This window comes from Prionailurus viverrinus, chromosome X, assembly GCF_022837055.1.
Source record: "Prionailurus viverrinus isolate Anna chromosome X, UM_Priviv_1.0, whole genome shotgun sequence".
Taxonomy (NCBI): Eukaryota; Metazoa; Chordata; class Mammalia; order Carnivora; family Felidae; genus Prionailurus; species Prionailurus viverrinus.
Window position 1 is genome coordinate 44,796,272 of NC_062579.1, and position 22,257 is coordinate 44,818,528.

Below are 22,257 nucleotides of genomic sequence, written 5' to 3' on the forward strand. Positions count from 1 at the left end.
CACACTACAACAACACACTCTGTAATTAGTGTTGGCATGGGGGGGGGGGTGCTGTAGGAAGGGTTGGTATGGGAGCTCAAAGAAGCACAGTCCTCTTAGGGGGAACAGAGAAGTCAAATAAGAATGGGGATACAGAGTGGGGGATAGAGAAATCAAATGGAGAATAAGAGACAGCGATAGCTGAATTGGAGGTAGTATGCAGAAAAGCGACTACACTGAGGAGAATGGAAGATTGAAAGTAGTGAGTAAGGGAGGAGGTTGACAGGCAAGGAATGAGACCCCTCTGGAGGTGGAAAAAAGCAGGACCACTTCCGGCTGGGGAGGGGAAGCTGACAGGATCAGACCTAAGGAGAGGCTTGGAGAGAGCGGACGCCTTCTGGACTCCAGAGCACAAGGTGAGCTAAGGTGCCCAGCTTTAGTGAAGACCCTGCGGGGGCCTGTGGGCTGTGGCTTCAATGTATTTGACTCCACACACCCTAAGCCTTGAAGAAAACCTGCTACGGGTTTGGAAACTAACCACATTAAAGTCGTCCGGTTCAGAGGTGCCTGGATCCTATTCATAAGGGAGATAGAGGGGGCAGAATCCCCTTTGGGCCTTATTAATGGAGGGATCTGGAATCTGTTCAAGCCGCAGAAAGGAGGGATGCAGACCCGGTTCGGACTGCAGAAAGATCAATCAATGGTTCAGGCAGTAGAAAAAGAAGTAGCACCCGAGTCGGGAGGGAGATAAGCTATGGCAGGACTCTAGTAGGCTGGCGAAAGGGGACAGGATCCGGTTTGGGCCACCGAAGTAGTGATCAGGACCCAGAAATGAGGGGCAAAATCTATTTTGAATAGCTAAAACGACCTAACTCAGACGGGCAGAAAGAGGGGCTAGGACCTGGTTGATTGTGGTTCGAAATGGGAAGGGATAGAACCTGGTAGTATTCGGGAACAAGGAATACACTATAGCGTAATATCGTTGGATGTGTGGGTGGGGTGTCCATGTCGCAGAAAGGGCGAACCAGTCACTTGTAAACGTGGAAGTGTCGGTGCGGTTTGGGGGAAGGGGAGGTGCAGGGACATACTGCAGAGAGAAGGGAAGGGGCGTATTAGGGAAAGAGGAGGTGTGGAGAAATACTGCAGGACGGAGGGAGGGGGCATATCAGGAAGGGGCGGGTGCGGGTCTATACCACAAAGAGGAGGTGGGCTGTGTTGGGGAAGGGGCGGTGCAAAGTAGTCCTGCAGGGAGGGAGCGGGCTGGTGTTGGGGGATCGTTTGGACTGAAATATGATGCAGTTAGGAATAGGATGCAGTTAGGCTGGCCGACATGTTCTGCTGCTCTGAGAGGAGGGGGTGTCTGTGGGATTGAGGTGGTCTGACTGTCCAGTCCACCAAAGCGCATGTGCATGAAGGCATGACTACATACTACTCTTCCCACCCCGCACCAGTTGGTGCGCATGCGCACTATTTAGTTGCAGTAGGGGGCGTGTGTAAGCTAAAGGGGCGGGGCTGTATAACTGACTTGCAGTTTCTTGGAGGCAAAAGGAGCTAGGGTTTGGATAGGTGGTCTGGGTTTCTAGGTATGAGAACCCAGTCATTGAAGGGTTTGGGGTCCAAAGTTAGATGAGATTCCCCCTTCCTTCAAGATAGGCAGGAAGTCTGGTGAATCTCCCTCTTCTCATTCTTCCCTAACTCAGACACCTTACCCTCAGGCTCAGCTGTTACTCGGCCTTTCAAAAATGGATAGGAGAAATGACTACGGTTATAGGATGCTCCCATTCCAGGTGAGGTCTCTGTACATTCTCACCAGTCCATCTGTCCCATACTGAGTTCATTTATTGCTCTTGAGCCCCCTACCACTCTATAGTTGAAGAATTTCCTGCCTAACCTGTCTCAGCCCTCCCCCTACCAGGGGAAGGAGGAGGAGAGGAAAACCTGTTTTACTCTATCTCCTGCTCCCTTTCTCTTCCCTCACCCTCCCCTTCAATCACTGCGCAGAGGAAGGGGAGGCCTTCGTGGAAAGGGTGGGCTGTAGGGAGGCCAGATGGCTCAGTAGATCGTAATCCTAAGTGTGTAGGGCCCTCTGCTTCCCCCTGGGAGCCTGGCGCTTCACTTCCCTCCAGATATACAGACTGGGACGACAGAAGAAGATAGAGTCTTGCTGATGCATACCCTCTTGGCGGCAACCAAGGACCCTCTGGCCATGGACCCACCAGTTGCCAACCAGCCTAAGAAAATCAAGACCAAGAAGTCCTCTAGTAAAGCTATTACTAAGACCATACCTGCTGCCCCTACAGTCTCATCTACCAATGTGATTACCACTATCAAGCCTAAAGTAACTTTGCAGGCTTTAAACCTGCCTGCCATCCCCCAGATCAACCAGGCTGAAGCTACCACTGAAGCAGCCAATACTCAGGCTTCTTCAGTCACTGCTCAGCCTATGAAAGCCAATAAGACAAAGAGTGTTATGGCTAAGGCAGACCAAGTCTTCCAATCTCTAACTGGCAATGAGAGTGTTACTGCACAGATCAAGACACCCTTACAGGCCCTCAACCTACCAGACATCCTGAAGGCTATCCAGGCTCCAATTACCATTGAGTCAGCCAACTCCCAGGCCTTGATAGCCCCCATTAAGCCCAAGAAAGCTTCCAAAGCTAAGAAGGCTGCTGATAAGGCTATAACTAGTGCTACTGATATCTCACTGGCTTTAACCACCACCCACACAGCTATTACCCAAGGCAGAATTACTAATGAGGCAGCTACTACTCATGCCACAGCAGCCTGCATTAGAACTAATAAAGCTTCCAAAGCCAAGAAGGCAACTGTTAAGGGCATACATACTGACACTGAATTTATAGAGGCCCCAAATGCCACTGAGACAGCTACCAGGCAGATTGAGGCCACAGCAGCAGCTATCTGGCCCAAAAAATTCAAGGGCAAGAAGACTGCCATTAAAGGCCCCAATTCTGCCTATGAGGCCTCTGAGGTTCCACCTGCCATTCAAATGGTCACAAACCAAGCCCTAGCAGCCACCCTCCAGGTCAGGAGAGGGTCCAGGGCTCATAAGTCTGCCACTAAGGCCCAGATAGCTGAAAGCCAGACTAAAATTGTTGACCAAGGGGCCCAGGCCAAGATGGCCACCTTTAGGACCAACAAAAATGCCCTTGAGACTCAGGTTGCTGCTGCTGTCCAGGCCCTGGCAGATGACTACCTGGCTCACTTGAGTCTGGAGCCTACAACCAGGACCCGGGGCAAGAGGAAACAAAAGGTGAGATCTCTGATGTTACCACCCTTAATTTTTCATTTCTTTCCCATTCCTATCCTCCTAGTTTGTTCATTTGTTCTATAAAAGTTTACTGAGACTTTTTAGTCTGAGCCAGTACCTGTGTTCAGATAGGCTATGAGAGATGCTGAGAAGAATGTGATATAGTTCCTGCTCCCTGACGGTTCATAGATTGGTGGGGAAATAATACATCCATACACTTAGCTACAACCTGGATATAATTCAACTTGTATTTTCATAATAGTTACCATGAGGCAAGCTTTGTCTTGGGTACAGTCATATAGGTTGTATCTTTATGTTTTGAAAGTAACTTTTGCTATCTGGGGATCACAGATACAGTGTTACAGATAAGAAAGCTGAGTTTCAGAGAGGTGAAGTGACTTGTCCAGTCAGTGGTGGCTGACGAAGAGGAGGAACCCCAGGTCCTGCCCTTGGGTGGCTTCTGTCCTGATAGGGAAATGAAACTCCTGCCTGGAAGACAGTGAAAGACAAATCTGGGACTCAGGGTCGCCAATTGTAAGGTCAAGACCCATTACAGGGAGGGTTTAGGGGATTTTTAAGAGAAGGTAGGATAAGGATTAAGAGCTGTCTCTTTCACCTGGTGACTCTGGACCTTCCTTCTTTCTGATGATGTAGTCCAAGCATCTGAATGGGGATGAGAGAGGTGGTGATAATTACAGGTTGGTCCCATGGGGCTGGAGGCCTCCGCCACCCCAAGATGTGGCTCTTTTGCAAGAAAGGGTAAGACTCCAATGCTGTCCAGTCTCTTCTTTTTTTCACCTTTCTTCTTTTCTGTCATTCTTCTAAGTTTTATAAAAACATATTGAGATCTCCCCATGTATTCCTCTTCTCCCAGGCAAATAAGTTGGTGAAATACCTGTTGGTTAAGGACCAGACAAAGATCCCCATCAAGCGCTCAGGTAGAGTCATACCAACCCTCCTCCCTGAAATCTCCTGTCGATTCCCATCTCTCCCATGCCCTGGGGTAACCATTTACTTTATAGCTCCTCATTCTCTCATATGTCCTCCTCTTCTCTTCTTACACTGTGCCATGGCTGGCATCTCCTGTTAACGTAGTTCAGAACTCAAACTGCACTGAGCCCACAGGTTGTCAAAAGGGCTGCAGCTCTGTGGCCCCTGCTTAGCCCAGCTGCTCCTACCTTTCCCTTCTTACAGACATGCTGAAGGATGTCATCAAAGAATATGATGAATATTTTCCAGAGATCATTGAACGAGCAAGCTACGCTCTGGAGAAGGTGAAGGGGCAGCCCTGGGGGATGGGCGCAATGGCGAAGCCTTGAATCAAACAAAGACATACATGTCCCTTCCGGGATAGACCACAGAGACTCACTAATCCAACCCCATCACTGTCCATATAGGCAGACAGTGGCCTAAGTGGGAACATAGACTAGCCCAGGGTTACACAGCAAGTCAGTGGTAAAAGCACAGCTAGGACCCAAGCCTCCCAATTTAGTCCTGTCTGCTGCTAGGCATGTCCTGTAATGTATTTCAGATGCTCACCTCTCCCTTTCATTCCCCATTCTCTGTATCCCTAGATCCCCACTAATTACAAAGGTGATGCTGATAATAATAGTACATTTCTTACCTGCTTGCTGTAGTGGTGGCAACTTAGCTAAGTGCTTTGCGTGCATTATCTCACTGATCTTGCACACACACTTGAAACTCTACACAGGGAAGTGTGGGATGCTCAAGAAGATCATTGATGCCTAGGCTGAATTTTGTGATCTCACAGGCTATTCTTTTACTTGGCACATGTTTCGAGTCAATCTGAAGGAAATTGATAAGCAAATTAGCTTGTATATTCTGATCAGCACTCAGGAATCCTCTGCAGGCATACTGGGAACGTAAGCTGGGAAAGGGCTGGGATGGGAGGGAGGCTCTGCTTCTGTCTATGGCACTATCCCATCCCTGTCATCTCTCCCCATATCTCCTTGGAGAGGCAGGAAGACAGGGCTGAAGAAGCCCCCGTTCCAGCTCCTACACCCAGTTGGAGCCCTGCACACAGTAGTGGTGCTTGATTATGATTAAATGAAGGTGTAGAAGCCTGAAGCAGTGCATTCTTACTGTCAGGTTTTCTGTTTCTTCAGAAGCTTCCCAGGAAAGTAGACCTGTCATTGCTTGTCTCTTCCTACTGGCTTTGGTAGAGTGATTCTCAAAGGAGGGTTTCTTAGGGTAGGTGAATCATGATTCTTAAAGGACAGGGGCCATCACTGGGGCCGTTCCTAGAATTCTCTTGGAGCATAAGGATCTGGGAGAAAAAGAAGGGACTCACGTTGGCTGGGTACCTGGGTTGTACCAGTTTAACAAGCATTCTTCCATCTTATTAGCAACCTGAGGCAGGGGAAGATTGGATTCTCCCATTTTACTGAATAGGAGACTGGGGCTTAAGAGTCTAAGTGCCTTGCCCAGGGTCACATAGAGCTTGAAGCATAGACTGGGCAGATTTCTCTCATGTCTGAGGAATCTGGGAGAGGCTAGCTTAGTGAACTGACTGGTGTGTTATTTGCAGATAGCTGCTAGACATAAACCTTCTCTCTACCCTGTTATTCCCCTAGGACCAAGGACACACCCAACCTAGGTCTTCTCATGGTGATTCTGAGTGTCATTTTTATGAATGGCAACAAGGCCAGTGAGGGTGAGTGGCTGAGCATGCAGCTGAATGGGTGGCCACAGTTGGAATTCCACATGTTCATTTTCTGTCCCTGTCTCCTCTTGCCTCCCCTTGCAGCTGTCACCTGGGAGGTGCTGCGCAAGCTGGGGCTGCGCCCTGGGTATGATTGGGCTCTTTCAGTGCTTGCTGTCCATGTTGTCCTTTGACAAGAGAGGAGTCCCAAGATTGCATCAGTCTGGTGGTCTGGTGGAGTGGGCAAGGGTGCTGGACTGGGTAGAGGGTCCAGGGTTCTGACGTGGGTGGATGATGAAATGGTCCTGAACTCCCTGGAGTTCATTCTCCCTATGTAATTGCTATGTCATTCTAAGCTGAGATATAAGATAGAACTTCAGGGGCACCCCTGACAAAGAACCATCTGGCCTCAATTTCTTGCTTCCAGCGACCATGTGTTCAATACTCGCCCGGCTTCATTGGGACTGCTGCATGTGCTAGAGAGGTCTCTTCCATGTTGAGAAATGCCTGTGCTCTCATTTGGGAAGTTTTCATCTCTGTTTATGGGTTATTTTTCCCATTGTCAGGGTGAGGCACTCACTTTTTGGGGAAGTGAGGAAGCTCATCACAGACGAGTTTGTGAAGCAGAAGTAAGTGGTATTTGGGGGCTTTGTTTGGCCCTGAAATGTTCTGAGTGTGCTGGCTTGGTTAATAAATTGCTTTATCAGCCATTTTATTATACTAGCTTTAGATGTAATAAGAGCATCCTATGCCCTAGAACTGAGTTCTGTCCACCATTCCTATAAGTGGACAATTCCAGGACTGGGCTAGACCAAAGACAAGACCCTTGCTTTGGGGTGTGCTCAGAGCAGGGTGCCTGAAGAATGGCTCCTCTGTTTACAACACACCCAACAGGAACTTGGGTTTACTCCTCACAGGTGGCAAGATACTTTGGCCTTCCTGTGACACCATGCCCTATACATTCCTTCTCTGAAGCATCAAGTGACTGCTTTGCACAGAGCCAATGGGAAATGACTCAATATTAGAGACCAAGATCATGAACTAGGTTTGGGAGTGAGTCTGGGGGAGAAAGGTCTTAGAAATCCTTCTCCAGGAGCTGAGTTTAGTATTTGTTTCAAAGAGGTTGCCATCTAGTGCCCAGTGGTTACACAGCAGATTTGCTTGGTTAGAAGCAAGTTTCATTTCCTTTCTCCAAGGTACCTGGAGTACAAGAAGGTCCCTAACAGCAGACCACCTGAATATGAGTTCTTCTGGGGCTTGCGCTCCTACCATGAGACTAGCAAGATGAAAGTCCTCAAGTTTGCATGTAAGGTAATAGGAGAGAATTCTGACTTGTTATATTAAGGGTTCTGGATGCCCCCAGCTGGGGCAGGCTACATGCAGGGATGGTCAGGCACAGGGTAGCCTGCAGTTCATATACAAACATATGTGGAACTTCATTGATGTTTGAGAATGCTGCTGAACATAAAGTTTAATTGTTTCATTCCTTTTTCATACTTTGTGTTAGTCTGCTTGCACCGCCATAGCAAAATACTACAGACTGGGTGACTTAAACAATAGAAATTTATTTTCTCACAGTTCTGGAGACTGGAAGTCCCAGATCAAGGTCCAGCAGGGTCAGTTTCTCATGAAGCCTCTTTCCGGCTTGCAGATGAATGTCTTCTTGCTGTGTTCTTATGTGGTAGAGAGCCTCCTCTTTTCTTAAATGTTTATTTATTTTAAGAAACAGAGAGCACGAATGGGGGAGGGGCAGAGAAGGAGAGAGAGAGAGAGAGAGAGAGAGAGAATCCCAAGCAGGCCCTGTGCTGTCAGCACAGAGCCTGACACAGGGCTTGATCCCACGAACTATGAGATCATGACCTGAGCTGAAATAAAAAATCAGATGCTTAACCGACTGAGCCACCCAGGTGCCCCAAGAGAGAGAGCTTCTTTTTATAAAAACACTAATCCTATTGAAGTAGGGCCCCGCCTTTATGACCTCATTTAGCTCTACTTCCATAAAGGCCCAATCTCCAAACACAGTCACATTGGGGGCTGGTGCTTTAACATATGAATTTTAGGAGGACACAAACATTCAATCCATAACTTACTCTCTTATCATTTTCCATCTTTTCCATGAGGTTAACTCATCCAAGATCACACATAGCACCTTAGTTATCAGAGCTGAAATGGATATCAGGATTGACCCATGATTGGAAAAAAAAAATACTACTATTGCTTTTATACAAAGCCCATAGTATGTACTTAATATATAATTACAAATGTTATTATCTTCATAATGATTATCATCCCCATTTCAGGTGCAGAAGAAAGACCCCAAGGACTGGGCTGCTCAGTACCGGGAGGCAGTAGAGATGGAAGTGCAAGCTGCAGCTGTGGCTGAGGCTGAGGCTGAAGCCAGGGCTGAGGCAAGAGCCCAAATGGGGATTGGAGAGGAAGCTGTGGCTGGGCCCTGTAATTGGGATGACATGGATATCGACTGCCTAACAAGGGAAGAGTTAGGCGATGATGATCAGTCCTGGAACAGATTTTCATTTGAAATTGAGGCCATAGCCCAAGAATATGCAGATGCCAGCACCAACATCGACTTCAGCAGAGGAGCTAGCACCAGGGCTACCTTTAGCAATAGTGCTAATATTAGCTTCAGTGATGCAACCAGCCCCAGTGGTGGCTTTGGTGGCAGAGCTGGCATTAACTTTGGTGGCACACCCAGTACCAGTGCCAGCTTCAGCAGTACAGCCAGCATGTGCTTTAGTGGCACACCCAGCACTAGCACTAGTTTCAGTGGTGCAGCCAGCATTAGCTTCAGTGGTGCTGCCAGCACCAGCTCTAGTTTCAACAGTGAAACCTGCATTAGCTTTGGTGGCACACCTTGTACCAGTGCCAGCTTTGGTGGTGGGATCAGCTCTAGTTTCAGTATCCCACTCAGCACCAGTCCCCATTTCAGTGGTGGAGTCAGCTCTGGCTTTGGAGGGACACTCAGTACCACTGTTGGCTTCTGTGGTGCACTCATTACCAGTAGCAGTTTTGGCACTATACCCAGAACCAGCACAGTCTTTAGTGGTGCACTCAGCACCAGCACTGGATTTGGTGGCACACTCAGCACTAGTATCTGCTTTGGTGACTCTTCCAGCTCTGATGTCAGCTTTGGTGGCACACTTAGTACCAGTATCTGCTTTGATGGCTCTCCTAGCACCAGCACTGGTTTTGATGGAGTACTCAGCACCAGTGTCTCCTTTGGTAGCTCTTCCAGCACCAGTGATGACTTTGGCGGTACACTAAGTACCAGCATTTGCTTTGGTGGTCCTCCCAGCACTGGTGCCAGGTTTAGTGGTTCATTCAGCACCAGTGTTGGCTTTGGCAATGCACTCAACACCAGTGCTGGTTTTAGCAGTGCTGTTAGCACTAATGCCAGTTTCAGCAGTGCACCTAACAGCATGTCTGGCTTTGGCGGTGTGTTCAGCACTAGTACAGACTTCAGTGGGGCACTTAGCACTACTACTAACTTTAGCATTTCTCCCAGTGCCAGCATTGGCTTTGGTGGACTTCCCAGCACCAGCATCTGCTTTGGCAGTGTATCTAACACCAACCTATGCTTTGGTGGCCCTCCTAGCACTAGCACTTACTTTAGTGGTGCTACCAGCTCTAGTTTTGGTGATGGATCCAGTACCACTGCCGGTTTCATCTTTGGCAATGGCTTAAGCACCAGTGCTGGATTTAGTGGTGGACTGAGCACCAGTGCTGGCTTTGGTAGTGGACTAGGCACCAGTGCTATCTTCGGTAGTGGACTGAGCACCAGTGCTGGCTTTGGTGGTGGACTGATCTCAAGTGATGCCTTTGGTGGTGTACTGGGCACCAATGCTGGTTTTGGCAGCACACTTGGCACCAGTGCTGGCTTTAGTGGTGGCCTCAGCATCAGTGATGGCTTTAGTGCTGGGCCTAATACCAGCTTCAATGGAGGACCAAGTACCATCATTGGCTTTGGCAGTGGTTCCAACACCAGCACTGGCTTTATTGGTGAACCTAGCATCAGCACCAGCTTTAATGGTGGACCCAGTTCTATCATTGGCTTCAGCAGTGGACCAAGCACAGGTTCTGGCTTCAACAGTGGACCAAGCAGTGGTGATGGCTTTGGCGGTGGACCAAGAAATGGTGCTGGCTTTGGTGGTGAAGCCACCAGCCTTGTTGCCTGTAGCTTCTATGGCTAGTGAGGTTTCAGGTAATTACAACATTTCCACAGCATGGCCTATGGGAATGGGTATAATAGCTGGGAAATTTTAAGAAACCCCGAAGTGGGAGGGTTGGGTAGGGAGATGAGGACAATGATGGAAGTATGAGAAAACATTTGTTGCTAAAATGTGCTTCTGTTTGGTGTTTTGTTTTCAGATCCCAGGTTTACAGATAATGCTAATTAATTGCAGCAGTTCTTCCCGTGGATCCTAGGTACATCCTTGGAATCTTTGTCCATACAGCAGTATAAGCAGATATTATCAATCAGCTGAGGGTGACACACTATGAAAAATCTGCTTGCTGATCCTGCTTTATTGTTTGCTTTTTGTGTGCTGTCATATTTTGGTATTGTAGTTATATTAAATTTGCAAAATGAATTGGAGTTTTTTTCTGTCTTTTAATGTGCTTAGGTTGTTGTGAGTGATATTTTAGGTTCATAAAAGAAATAGATATCAGCATAGCTCTTCAGAGATGGTGGGCTCCAGCTTTAGGCTAAAATGAAAGTATGATTTCAGTGGGATAAAGACCTGGGGAAAGCATGGCAGGCAAGAGGATTATAGCTTGAGCAAAGATGTCAAGGGGGAAATCCTAGAACATAAATTTGAGGGAGAGGGTTCTGGAAGGAAATATAGATTCATTTTGAGACATTTGTATGGGAATGGAGAGATAGAGTGAGACTAGAGGTAGACACGGGAGCAAGGGAGGGTTTTCTTGAGATAGGAGAGAGACATATGAGTATGTTGCAGAAACATATAAAGGACATATAAAAGCCAATAAAGGACAAGAGATAGATAAGGAACAGTCAACAATTGACTGAAGTAGCCCATGCCTGAGAAGGTGGGATGAGATAGAGTGCCAGAGAATAGAGGGTGACTTTGACTTTGAATACGATTTAAGGGTGGCTGTGGAAGCAAATAAATGTAGGTTTGTTTCAAATGGTAGATCCTCCCCCCAAAAAGGTAATATGGATTATACAAGGTTTGGGTCTTGCTGGAGGCTATGATGGAAAAACAAAGGAATCAAAGCAGTGAGTATACGAGTCTGTCTCTTCACCACTGGGTTGCCAATACCTAGGTGCATAGAGAGTGGTTGAAGAAATGGAATATAGAATCCAAGCTGGTTAGGAATGGAAGAACAATGAGGAGGAAGAGGACTTGTCGATTAGGAGACAATGGAGGAATCAAAAGATTATACTCTTGATGCAGCATAAGAACAAATATCGTTCATTCGAGAAATATTACACACATGCCTCCTATGTGGGAGGCATGCTGCTAGGGATCCTATGGATGATACAGAGTTGTAAGGACTAGGGACCAGTGGTCAGATAGCAGGATCCTTGTATTTAAGAAGTCATACTGGGAGAGGCGTGTCTAGATGATGCCAAGGTCTAGGGAATGGGTAGCTGAGGGGGAAATGATTACTGGAGTTGAGGGAGTCAGGAGACTTGGAGGTCAGGGCATTGTTTGGATAATTTATATGAACATGAAAATCACTAAGGATGGCAGCAGGAGTTGGAAAAGAGAGGAACACTATGGTCTAGGTACAGATTCTTCTGAGTGTATGAATGAAGGTATCACGTCCTCATCCATGCTGCCCACCAAGGAACAAGGCCCATAGGTACTCACAGAGACCTATATCCTCCCTCACTTTTAGAAGTGCTACCCCAGAACCCTACCCTCCAGGAAGCCCTCATCCATTCCACACCCCACAGCAACAGAGGCATTTCACAAAGTAAGATCTTAAGAAGATCTTGTAGGAGAAGTCTCACAATGACTTCCTCTCCCTCCTTGTAGGCAGCAAGAGAAGGCTTTATTGATAAGGAACTAGGAATTAAGAAAGAAAAAGCTTCATTCATAACTAGACAGCTCCTTGGTTGTAGCTGGAAATCGAGGCCTGTTTTGGAGATGCTGAGGGCTTCTTCACTAGAAGCAGGGGTCTTCTAGTAAGACCAAGTCCAGCGTCTTGAGGTAAGAGAAGTGCAAGGTAAGCAGCACTTAAAGGTGGGAAACAGTGGAGACAAAGGCAGTTTGACTTCTTGGAAAGGGCTCAGTAATGGGCAGGGACAGTGTCCAGGGCTTCCTCAGGTTCTCGGGTGATGTCCACATTCTGGGGGAAGAGAGCCCAGGATTAATAGGAAGGAGATACCACTATGGAGCCCCAGACCCACCCCTGCCTCTTGTCCTCTTGTCCCAGGCTCCTCTATTTCAGCCAGGCGTGGATCCTGACCCTTTTCTCAGGCAAGCCTCTGGGGAATCTCAACCTGAGGTATTTTGGGTAAGGGTTGCTCTAGTCCCTCATCTTCAAGTCACCTCAGGCCTGGGCCATGGTTCCTGCATTTCTGGGTGCTGGTTATTCTGCCAGTTGGTATGAAACATCCAAGCTATGTGGGATTGGAGTGGTCTTTCTGTGCAGGTGGGTGCTTTCACTATGTGCCAGCTTAGGCCATAGAATCCCTCACCTACCTCAGGTTTCTCCCGGTGTGTGTTTACAGCTTCCACATTCAGGTAGATGGACTCCACTTTGCAGCCTCAGAAAAGAACAACCAGTCCATCCATAAGCCCCCAAGGTAAGCACAGGTCTTTCCTAAGGTGTCATTCACTCCCATGCCCATCACCACCCATACCCCCAGCTCCACACTGTGTGCAGATTGTGACTGGGCTGTAGGGAGGGGAATGTAGACCAGCTGTGTGACATATGGGGAAGACACCAGGTCTAAGAGGAGTCACTGGGGTGTCCTCTCACCTGTCCCTGATAGTCTTAGAGTTCTCTGAGCCTCAGTTGCTCAACTGGGAATTGGAAGGAGATGAGAATAGATGATCTCTGGGGCCTCCCTCAACTCTTGTGGTCTGTGAGGCAGCAATCTAATGTATATAATAATGATGGAGTTCTGTGGATCTTCTAAGCTGTGTTAAATGCTGAAGTGGTGGAAGAGTTCTGGGGCCATTGCCTTGGGGCAATCAATCCCAGGTAAAGTTCATTTAGAGGCAAAATGATTATGGCAACACCAGAGGTGTGGAAGGTCACAAGGGAGTTCTGGGAGCCTGAAGAAAAAGGAGAGTGATATCACTGGGGTCTGGGGCTGGCAGAAGAAGCATAATGCCTGTAGAAGCCCCCCTTAGCTCCATCTCTGTGGATTGCACCCTGCTCAGGGCTTCAGTGTGCTGTTTGCCCTGCTCACATCCTAGAAGATAGTAGAGTCTCTGTCTCTGTCCTGCTCATGAATATTTCATAGAAAACTAATGCTCCAAGAGATAGTCTAAACTGACCAGGCCAATCTTTGAGCCCTTTCTTCAATTTGGTCCCAAACTACACTTATTCCTCTGGTCCCCTTTGGGGACCTCTTCTACAGCTAGTGCTCCATACTTGATAGAGCCAGAGAAAGTTGAGGCCAGGCCCTGGATTTAGAGGCCATCCCCGTTCTTCCCTGTTCTCATTTTATTACTGCTAATCTTTCCTTCGCCAAGACATCTAATTACATACCCAAGAAACCTCCCCAAGGTCTCTGCTATACAAATGGTATGCACTGGAGGTATGCTCATGCTCTCTATGTGCCTTTCCTCAGATGAGGGTAGGGGCACTCACCATAAGCCACAGGTGTGAGTTTAAGCACTGTGTGCAAAGGACACTTGAGATATGGCAGCTCATCTAGAAAGGAGGAGAAAACAGCCATCAGAGACATGGTAGTGTGGAGGGTACCACCTCCCCAGGCTTCTTCTGCCACAACCCCTTCCTTATGGTCAGCTTCATCAAGGGCACACTCCCCACACTCTGCAGTGGGTAGTGCTGAGAGTAGGGTGAGCAATGACGAAGAATGCAGAGAGATGGCCTCTAGAACAGGGAGAAAAGAGGTCCCTGGGGAATGTGGACAGATTGTGAGTTCTCCAGGAGGGACAGGCTGGTCATCTGGGAAGTGGTTTATCTCCTCATTAACAGGGCAAACATGAGACCAAGGCAGACCTCTATCCTGCCCCAGCCTCAGGCTTTCCACAGGCCTCTAAATGAAGGCACACAAATGTATGTCAGCAAGTTTTCTGAGACCTTGCTATGTGCCAGGACCCTTGGATAGGTGTACATGCACCTTCACAGCTCCCACAGTTTTTTGCTCCACGCCAGGCCTGTGCTCTCTGATTCCTCTCACAATTGTTGATGGACAAGCATTTCTTGATTCACTTGTTTCAAGTTGTTGACTATTGTTCATAAAGTTGTTTTGAATATTCATGTACCATTTCTTATGTGGGCCTAGGTTTTATTAGACATCCCTGAGAGGAGGAGTTGATCAGGCCCAATTCAATGGATGAGGACATTAAGCCTCTGAAAGGGAAGACATTTGCCCTATGTCACTCTCAGGAAGTGGCAGCACTGGGACTTGAACCTAAGACCCTCAGAGGCTAAATGCATGCTCTGCCCACGGCAGCCAGCTACCATTGCCTTGGAGGGGCTCACAGTGTCACGGGAATGACACCCTCATTTGCCACTATTCTCCGACGACAGTCACTCTCACTCACCCAGCAAGCACTTACCACTTCCCATCTCCCTTCACTGAGCCAGAACCCCACCCCTCATGGCTTCCCTGCCCCCAAGGTTGATCCTGGTCTTTTAAGGTCACCAATACCCTCCTAGCCTCCTGAGGCATCAGGTTTGGTGATATCCTGGGCATCTATCCTGCTCCTCCTCATCTTTGTCATCATCATTGTCAGGCTCTGGGCCCTCTGGTTGCATTTGGTGCAAGATCTCATTCCACCCTTGCTGATACTCTGCAGGGGTTACTGTTCCCCTGCACACATGACACACATGACACACATGGCACACATGACAACTGGACTCAGAGAAGGGAAGTGACTGACTTGTTTGAGGTCTGTGACCTAGCTCTGCCACCACCTGGACAACTGACCTTGGCCCAGCCTTTTCTCTCTCTAGCCTTCAGAGTTCCCATCTCTCATAGGACAGGATTGGACCAAATGTACTCTGAGCATGCCCCAGCTATGAGGCTCCTGGGGAGTCTGCTTCCTGAGTCACATCATCTCTCTGGGCCTTAAGTTTCCTCACTGAGTAATACGGGTAAAAGCATGTCCCGAGCACTGCCTGGCCCAACTCCCAGGGCCTTTGTGAACAACTGGTATGTCCTGTGCATGAAAGCAGGTAGGAAGTGGGTGAAGCAGTGTGAGAATGACAGATGAATGTACCACTCCCCACCCCACCCCCTGCAAATCTATGCATTTATTAACTGGGAATCCTCTGGAAGGCACCTGAGATTGACACCCCTCACTGATCCTCTGAGCCCCATGATCTTGGGTAAATCACTTTACCTCTCAAAGCCTCCATTTCCTCATCTGCACAGTCAGAGTTACAGTGCTTGCCTCATGGTCTCAAAGACAGTACCAAGCAATGGAGATTGGAAGCTGTCAGAAATCTAGTAGCACAAGAACCCTCATCCCAAGCCCCATCACGTTTCCAGTGAGGAGACTGAGAACCAGGCAGAGGAAATGACTTGTTCGATGTCAAGTTCTCAAGTTCCCTAGGTTTCGATTTTTGATGACTTCATATTATAAGTGCCCTTTATTTGGAAACTACCATAGTAGAAAATATTCAAGTCTGCAGGAAATTGCACAATATAACTTTCAAGTATAACTTTTCAATGTCCTCACATACTCAGAGTATCCTGGAGATGCCCATACTTCATCATCCACATCAGAAATGGACTCTCACACCCGAGGTTAACATAATGGTCCCTTTCTAGGCTCTCTGCCTTAGTTTGCATTCCAGCATATGTTGTCAGTGTATAGATACTCTGTAAATTATAATGTCTAGATATATTTTTAAAAAGAAAATATTTAAAAAATAAAATGGAAATATCACTATCTTGGGAGAAATCATCCCCACAACAAAGACAGAAACCTATAATCAGGATCATTAGGCAACAAAAAGTCCCATTACCACCTGATGACAGCATGCTTCATAGAAAAACTGGCTCAGCTTTTTCATGTTGATGCATACTGTTAATGTTGGCTTTTAAAACATTAGCTCAAAATAATACTAATAGCAGCAGCTAACATATATAGCCCATACTATGTGTCACAAATTGCCCTCAGCTCTTTACATATGTTAATGTATTTAAACTTCATCATTATTTTCCCATTTTACAGATGAGAAAATTGAGGACAGAGAGGCTAAAGTAATTTGCCAAATCTATTATGTTACAGAGCAAGAATTTGAACTCAAGCATCTTTGTTCTAGATACTGTGCTCTTAACCACTAAGCTATAAACCACAGACTGCTGGTGTAAGGGTTCCAAATCATACCCAGCTCCCTATGCCAGGAACAGAGAGGAGAGTGGTACCTGAGCTCTTATCCAAGAAGTAGGCCAGGAGGCACCGCATGACAGCCTGGTGGCAGATCACCAGTACATTTTCCTGCCGTTCTAGCTCCATTATAACTGGCTCCAGACGCTGAACCAGATCCTCATAGGACTAAAAATGAGAGAACATTTGGGTAAAAAGAGTAGATGAGGCACATTTGCCCAGAGAACTCAGGACTAGGAATCAGGAAAAGTTGGATCTGGTGCCCGTTCAGTTATTGACCCAACAATATTGTCTTAGGCAACTCACTTCTTTTTAGGGTCTTAGTTTCTCATGTACTAAATGGGGACAATCAATACAGTGGACTAAATAAAAATAACAATAATAAAACTTCTTAATATAAAATTCCTAGAAAAACCACATAAAATAAATGGTTGCACTGCTGATCTTTTAACAAAATAAAGGAAATATGAATGAAGGATTCCAAAATGAAGAAAAACATGGGGAAAAAAAGAAATAAGTGGATACAGAAGCCACAATGCTCTGGGGGCATTTTTCAATCACAATATCTAACAGGCTTGAGATTTTAAAACCTTATAGAGACAGAAGACAAGGTCTTAGGTGTGTAGACGGTTGAGAATCAGGACTGAAACTTTCACATACATCTGAGACCCTCAAAGGGCTACATCTATTTTTATTTTTTTTAATTTTTTAATTTTTTTTCAATATATGAAGTTTATTGTCAAATTGGTTTCCATACGACACCCAGTGCTCAACCCAAAAGGTGCCTTCCTCAATACCCATCACCCAGCCTCCTCTCCCTCCCACCCCCCCATCAACCTTCAGTTTGTTCTCAGTTTTTTTTTTATTTAAAAATTTTTTTAACGTTTATTTATTTTTGAGACAGAGAGAGACAGAGCATGAATGGGGAGGGTCAGAGAGAGAGGGAGACACAGAATCGGAAACAGGCTCCAGGCTCTGAGCGGTCAGCACAGAGCCCGACACGGGGTTCGAACTCACGGACCATGAGATCATGACCTGAGCCGAAGTCGGACGCTTAACCGACTGAGCCACCCAGGCGCCCCAATGTTCTGTTTTTAAGAGTCTCTTATGCTTTGGCTCTCTTCCACTCTAACCTCTTTTTTTTTCCTTCCCCTTCCCCATGGGTTTCTGTTACATCTTTTTTTAAATTTTTTAACCTTTATTCACTTTTGAGAGACAGAGAGAGACAAAGCATGAGCAAGGTAGGGACAGAGAGGGGGACACAGAACCGAAAACAGCCTCCAGGCTCTAAGCTGTCAGCACAGAGCCCGACGCAAGGCTTGAACCCACAAACCATGAGAGCATGACCTGAGCCGAAGTCAGACGCTCAACCGACTGAGCCACCCAGGCACCCCAGGGATACATCTTTAATAGAAGTGTAAACCAGAAAAAAAAATATCCATAGGAGGAGGGGCAAACATGGCAGAGAAGTAGGGGAATCTGAGGTTCCCTAATCTCTCAAACAAAGAAGTGTTGAAGCCAAAGGACTTTGAACCCTAAGAGTCCAGGAGGAACACAGACAGAGTCGCTTCCAGGGAACCACCAGGACAACCTGATGGGCCATAGATGTGTGATTGCAAACTGGGAGAGATAAAATGAGTGGAGCAGTGGGATCCCCTTCTGCAGAGGGGAGGAATCCCCTTTTGCAGAGAGACAAAGGGAAGAGAAAGAGAGGCTGGGGAAGCATAGGACTGTATCTGGACAAGAGAAAAAAACACGGACTGGGACAAAGAAAGATCCAATCTCTAACTGAGGGGCTTTCTCAAGACTGGGGCTGGCTGCCCGATTAGTGCACCTGGGGAGGAGAGGAGCTAGTCCGGGCTCAGTGGCTAGGTCAAGGGCACAGTCTGTAGTAGGAGGAAGCGATCCCCTCCCTGGAGTGCTGTGGGACAGGACAAAGCCTGCCTGCATTTACCAGCCAGAGACCACATATCGGGTGGTGCAGAGTAGCACTTCCCCAGTACCGGGGTGTGCAGAGTGAAAGTTTGAATCCCAGTCAAGTGCCAGGACATGGGAATAAGCAGAGCGAGACAAACCACCTCGTTTGTGCCCACAGCAGTGATGACGGCTTGAACAGAGTGGTTTGGGATTCCAGGTCAATGGAGGAGTGACTGGAGTGTTGCCATTTTTCTCCCCACCACCACCAAAGTGGGGTCTCAGGGATAGGATTGGACAGTGTGGCCCACAGTGGAAGCGGGACCCGCCTACAACCAAACCACTCCTGCGTGTGGCAACTGCATATCTACTGGAGCAGGATTGATGCTGATGAACCAGACGAATCCTCCTCCAGACTAGTGCTGTTGGATTGCCTGATTTAATTCTTGGACAATTCTTATTATATAGATATATTCTCCCTTCCTTTTCTCCTTCTTATCTCTTCCCCCCTCTAGTCTGGTTACTCTGGTTGTTGGTTTGGTTAAGCAGACATATTTAGTCCATTCTCTTGATACATGTTCTATAGCTCCTTCTTTATTTTCTTTTCTCTCTCTCTGGAGTAATTAAGCCTTATAGTTTGTCTGGACAACATTATCTTCTTTTCTTTTTCCCGGCTTCTTCTTTTTTTCCTTTCTTTCTCTCTGTATTAAGCTGTATAGTTTCTCTGCCTGATCAATGTTTATTTTTTTTCCCTGCCCCTGTCATTTCTCTCTTCATATGGCATGAGGCCTCCTCCATCATCACTGCTTCCACCCTGTGGTTTGCTTGTAGCTGGTGCTTCTGGGTTTTTTTGTTTTTGTTTGTTTGTGTTTGTGTGTTTTTGTTTTCTGTTTGTTTTTTGTTTGTTTTCTTTCCCAGGGCTACTTCAATGAACAAATCAAAGCACACTTGGTGGAGGGTCTGAAACATCACTATAAGTAGGGAGATAAAATAACCAAAGTCACAACAGCAGAGAGCAAGTAACACTCTCCAAAAAACACCTCCTGAAGGGCCAGGCCCTGGACAATGTACGAGATCTCTTTAATATAGTAGTGCTCACAGATGCAGGACACATAATAAGCTTTTAAAACACATAGGGACAGGAAACTAGCCAAGATGATGAAACAGAAGAATTCTCTTCAGTAGAAACTCCAAGAAGAAATGACAACTAAAGAATTGTTCGAAACAGATATAAACAATATAACAGAACAAGAGTTTATAATAATAGTCATAAAATTAATCTCTGGGCTCGAAAAAAGCATACAAGACAGCAGAGAACTTATTGCTGCAGATTTCAAGGAACTAAAAAACGCTAGTGATGAATTAAAAATACTATAAATGAGGTGTAAAATAAAATAGAGGCAGTCACATTGAGGATTGAAAAAGCAAAAGGGAGAATAGGTGAAATAGAAGATAAAATTATGGAAAAAGAAGAAACGAAGAAAAATAGAAATTAAAAAATTCTGGATCACAAGGGGAGAATTAGAGAACTAAGTGATTTATGAAATGGAACAATATTGGGGTGCCTGGGTGGCTCACTCAGTTGAGCGACCGACTTTAGTTCAGGTCATGATCTCATGGTTCATGGGTTAGGACCCCGCATCGGGTTCTGTGCTAACAGCTCAGAGCCTGGAGCCTGGTTTGGATTCTGTGTCTCCCTCTCTCTCTGCACCTAACCCACTCGCATTTTGTCTCTGTTTCTCTCAAAAATAAATAAGCATTAAAAAATTTTAGAAATGGAACAATATCCGTATCATAGGAGTTCCAGAAGAAGAAGAAGAAGAGAGAGAAAGGGGCCGAAGGTGTACTTGAACAAAACATAGCTGAGAACTCCTTAATCTGGGGAAAGAAACAGGCAATGAAATCCAGGAGGCACAGAGACCCCCTTCAGACATAACTTGAATCAATATTCTGCATGACATATCATCATGAAACCGGGAAAATACAAAGATAAAGAGAGAATTCTGAAAGCAGCTACAGATAAATGGGCCTTAACATACAAGGGTAGACACATAAGGGTAGTAGCAGACCTATCTACTGAAACTTGGCAGGCCATAAACGAGTGGCAGGAAATCTTCAATGTGATGAACAGGAAAAATATGCAGCCAAGAATCCTTTATCCAGCAAGCCTGTCATTCAGAATAGAAGGAGAGATAAAGGTTTCCCCAAACAAATAAAAACTGAAGGAATTCATCACCATCATACCAGCCTTACAAGAGATCCTAAGGGGGACACTGTGAGTGAAATGTTCCAAGGACCACAAAGGACCAGAGATATTACTACAAGCATGAACCCTACAGATAACACAATAATTCTAAATACATATCTTTCAATAATAACTCTGAATGTAAATGGAATAAATGCTCCAATAAAAAAAATAGGGTATAAGAATGAATAAAACAACAAGACTCATCTATTTGCTGTCTATAAGAGACACATTTTAGACATGAGGATATCTTCAGATTGAAAGTGAGGGAATACCATCTGTCAGGCTACTGGGAATCAAAAGAAAGGTGGAGTAGCCATACTTATATCAGACTAACTAGATTTTAAACTAAAAGTTATAACAAGAGACGAAGAAGGAATTTATATAACAAATTACAGGCTCTGCCCATCAAGAAAAGCTAACAATTATAAATGTCTATGCAACCAATTCGGGAACACCCAAATATACAAAACAATCACAAACATAAGCAATCTTATAGGTAAGAATGTGGTTAATTGCAGGGGACTTTAATACTCCACCTATAACAATGATCATCTAGACAGAAAATCAATAAGAAACAATGGCCCTGAATGATACACTGGACAAGATGGACTTGACAGGTATACTTAGAACTTTCCATTGTAAAGCAGAAGAATATACATTCTTCTCAACTGCCCATGGAACATTCTCCAACATAGATCACACACTGGGTCACAAAACAGCCTTTAATACGTATAAAAGAATTGAGATCATACCATGCACACTTTCAGATCACAATGCTATGAAACTTGAAATCAACCACAGGAAAAAGTCTGGAAAAACCTCCAAATGTATGGAGGTTAAAGAACATCCTACTACAGAATGAATGGATCAACCAGGCAAAGAATACATTAAAAAATATACAGAGGGGCACGTGGCTGGCCCAGCCGGTTGAGAGACTGACTTTGACTCAGGTCATGATCTCATGGCTTGTGAGTTTGAGCCCCACATCAGGCTTTATGCTGACAGCTCTGAGCCTGGAGCCTGCTTCGGATTCTGTGTCTTCCTCTCTCTCTGTCCCTCCCCCACTCATGGTCTGTCTCTCTCTGTCTCAGAAATAAATAAACATTAAAAAATTTTTAAAAAATATGGAAACAAATAAAAATGAAATAATGACAGTCCATACCCATTGGGATGCAGCAAAGGCAGTCCTACGAGGAAAATACATTGCAATCCAGGCCTATCTCAAGAAACAAGAACAATCCCAAATACGAAATCTAACAGCACACCTAAGGGAACTAGAAGCAGAACAACAAAGAAAGCCAAAACCGAGCAGAAGAAGAGAAATAATAAAGATCAGAGCAGAAATAAAGAAATAAGGAATAAAAAAAATAAAACAGTAGAACAGATCAATGAAACTAAGAGTTGGTTTTTTGAAAAAATAAAATTTATAAACCTCTAGCCAGGCTTCTTAAAAGGAAAAGAGAGAGGACCCAAAGAGATAAAATCACGAAAGAAAATGGATTCATCACAACCAATCCCTCAGAAATACAAGCAATTATCAGGAAATACTATGAAAAATTATATGCCAACCAACTGGACATCTTGGAAGAAATGGACAAATTCCTACACACCCACCACTTCCAAAACTCAAACAGGAAGAAATACAAAATTTTATCAG

The 22,257-nt window shown here is 45.8% G+C and overlaps 2 protein-coding genes and 1 non-coding gene across 5 annotated transcripts in view; 2 read left to right on the plus strand and 1 right to left on the minus strand.

Annotated features, from left to right (window-relative positions):
- The first annotated feature begins 1,721 nt into the window (after positions 1-1,721).
- Positions 1,722-10,352, plus strand: TRO (trophinin). Of its 2 annotated transcripts, XM_047844790.1 has the most exons (12): positions 1,722-1,766; positions 2,060-3,250; positions 3,902-4,006; positions 4,122-4,185; positions 4,442-4,521; positions 5,039-5,130; positions 5,842-5,921; positions 6,015-6,057; positions 6,476-6,538; positions 7,106-7,220; positions 8,210-8,363; positions 10,303-10,352. In XM_047844790.1, the coding sequence occupies exons 1-12, from the start codon at positions 1,722-1,724 to the stop codon at positions 10,350-10,352; spliced, it is 2,082 nt and encodes a 693-aa protein (XP_047700746.1). The 2 variants fall into 2 exon arrangements, with proteins under 2 accessions (XP_047700746.1, XP_047700748.1); XM_047844792.1 differs by lacking the exon at positions 2,060-3,250.
- On the plus strand, positions 6,743-6,871 carry LOC125158038 (small nucleolar RNA SNORA11). The gene has a single exon (XR_007149163.1). It is a non-coding gene; the product is annotated as a small nucleolar RNA SNORA11 (small nucleolar RNA).
- Positions 10,353-12,185: 1,833 nt separating the features above from the next.
- PFKFB1 (6-phosphofructo-2-kinase/fructose-2,6-biphosphatase 1) overlaps positions 12,186-22,257 on the minus strand; it is a 137,635-nt gene continuing 127,563 nt past the window's right edge. For both annotated transcript variants that reach the window (XM_047844793.1, XM_047844794.1), the window contains exons 11-14: positions 16,477-16,606; positions 13,722-13,784; positions 12,602-12,666; positions 12,186-12,245 (exon numbers count right to left, since the gene is read on the minus strand). In XM_047844793.1, the coding sequence (XP_047700749.1) occupies positions 12,186-12,245; positions 12,602-12,666; positions 13,722-13,784; positions 16,477-16,606 (318 nt within the window). The remainder of the gene's footprint in view (positions 12,246-12,601; positions 12,667-13,721; positions 13,785-16,476; positions 16,607-22,257) is intronic.

What these genes read in the sequence shown, in the direction of transcription:
- TRO (XM_047844790.1), top strand. Translation starts at nt 1,722, where the DNA reads ATGGATAGGAGAAATGACTACGGTTATAGGATGCTCCCATTCCAG. An exon ending in TGGCAACAAGGCCAGTGAGG is followed by an intron (nt 5,922 to 6,014) that starts GTGAGTGGCTGA and finishes CTCCCCTTGCAG; the next exon opens with CTGTCACCTGGGAGGTGCTG. An exon ending in TCCTCAAGTTTGCATGTAAG is followed by an intron (nt 7,221 to 8,209) that starts GTAATAGGAGAG and finishes TCCCCATTTCAG; the next exon opens with GTGCAGAAGAAAGACCCCAA.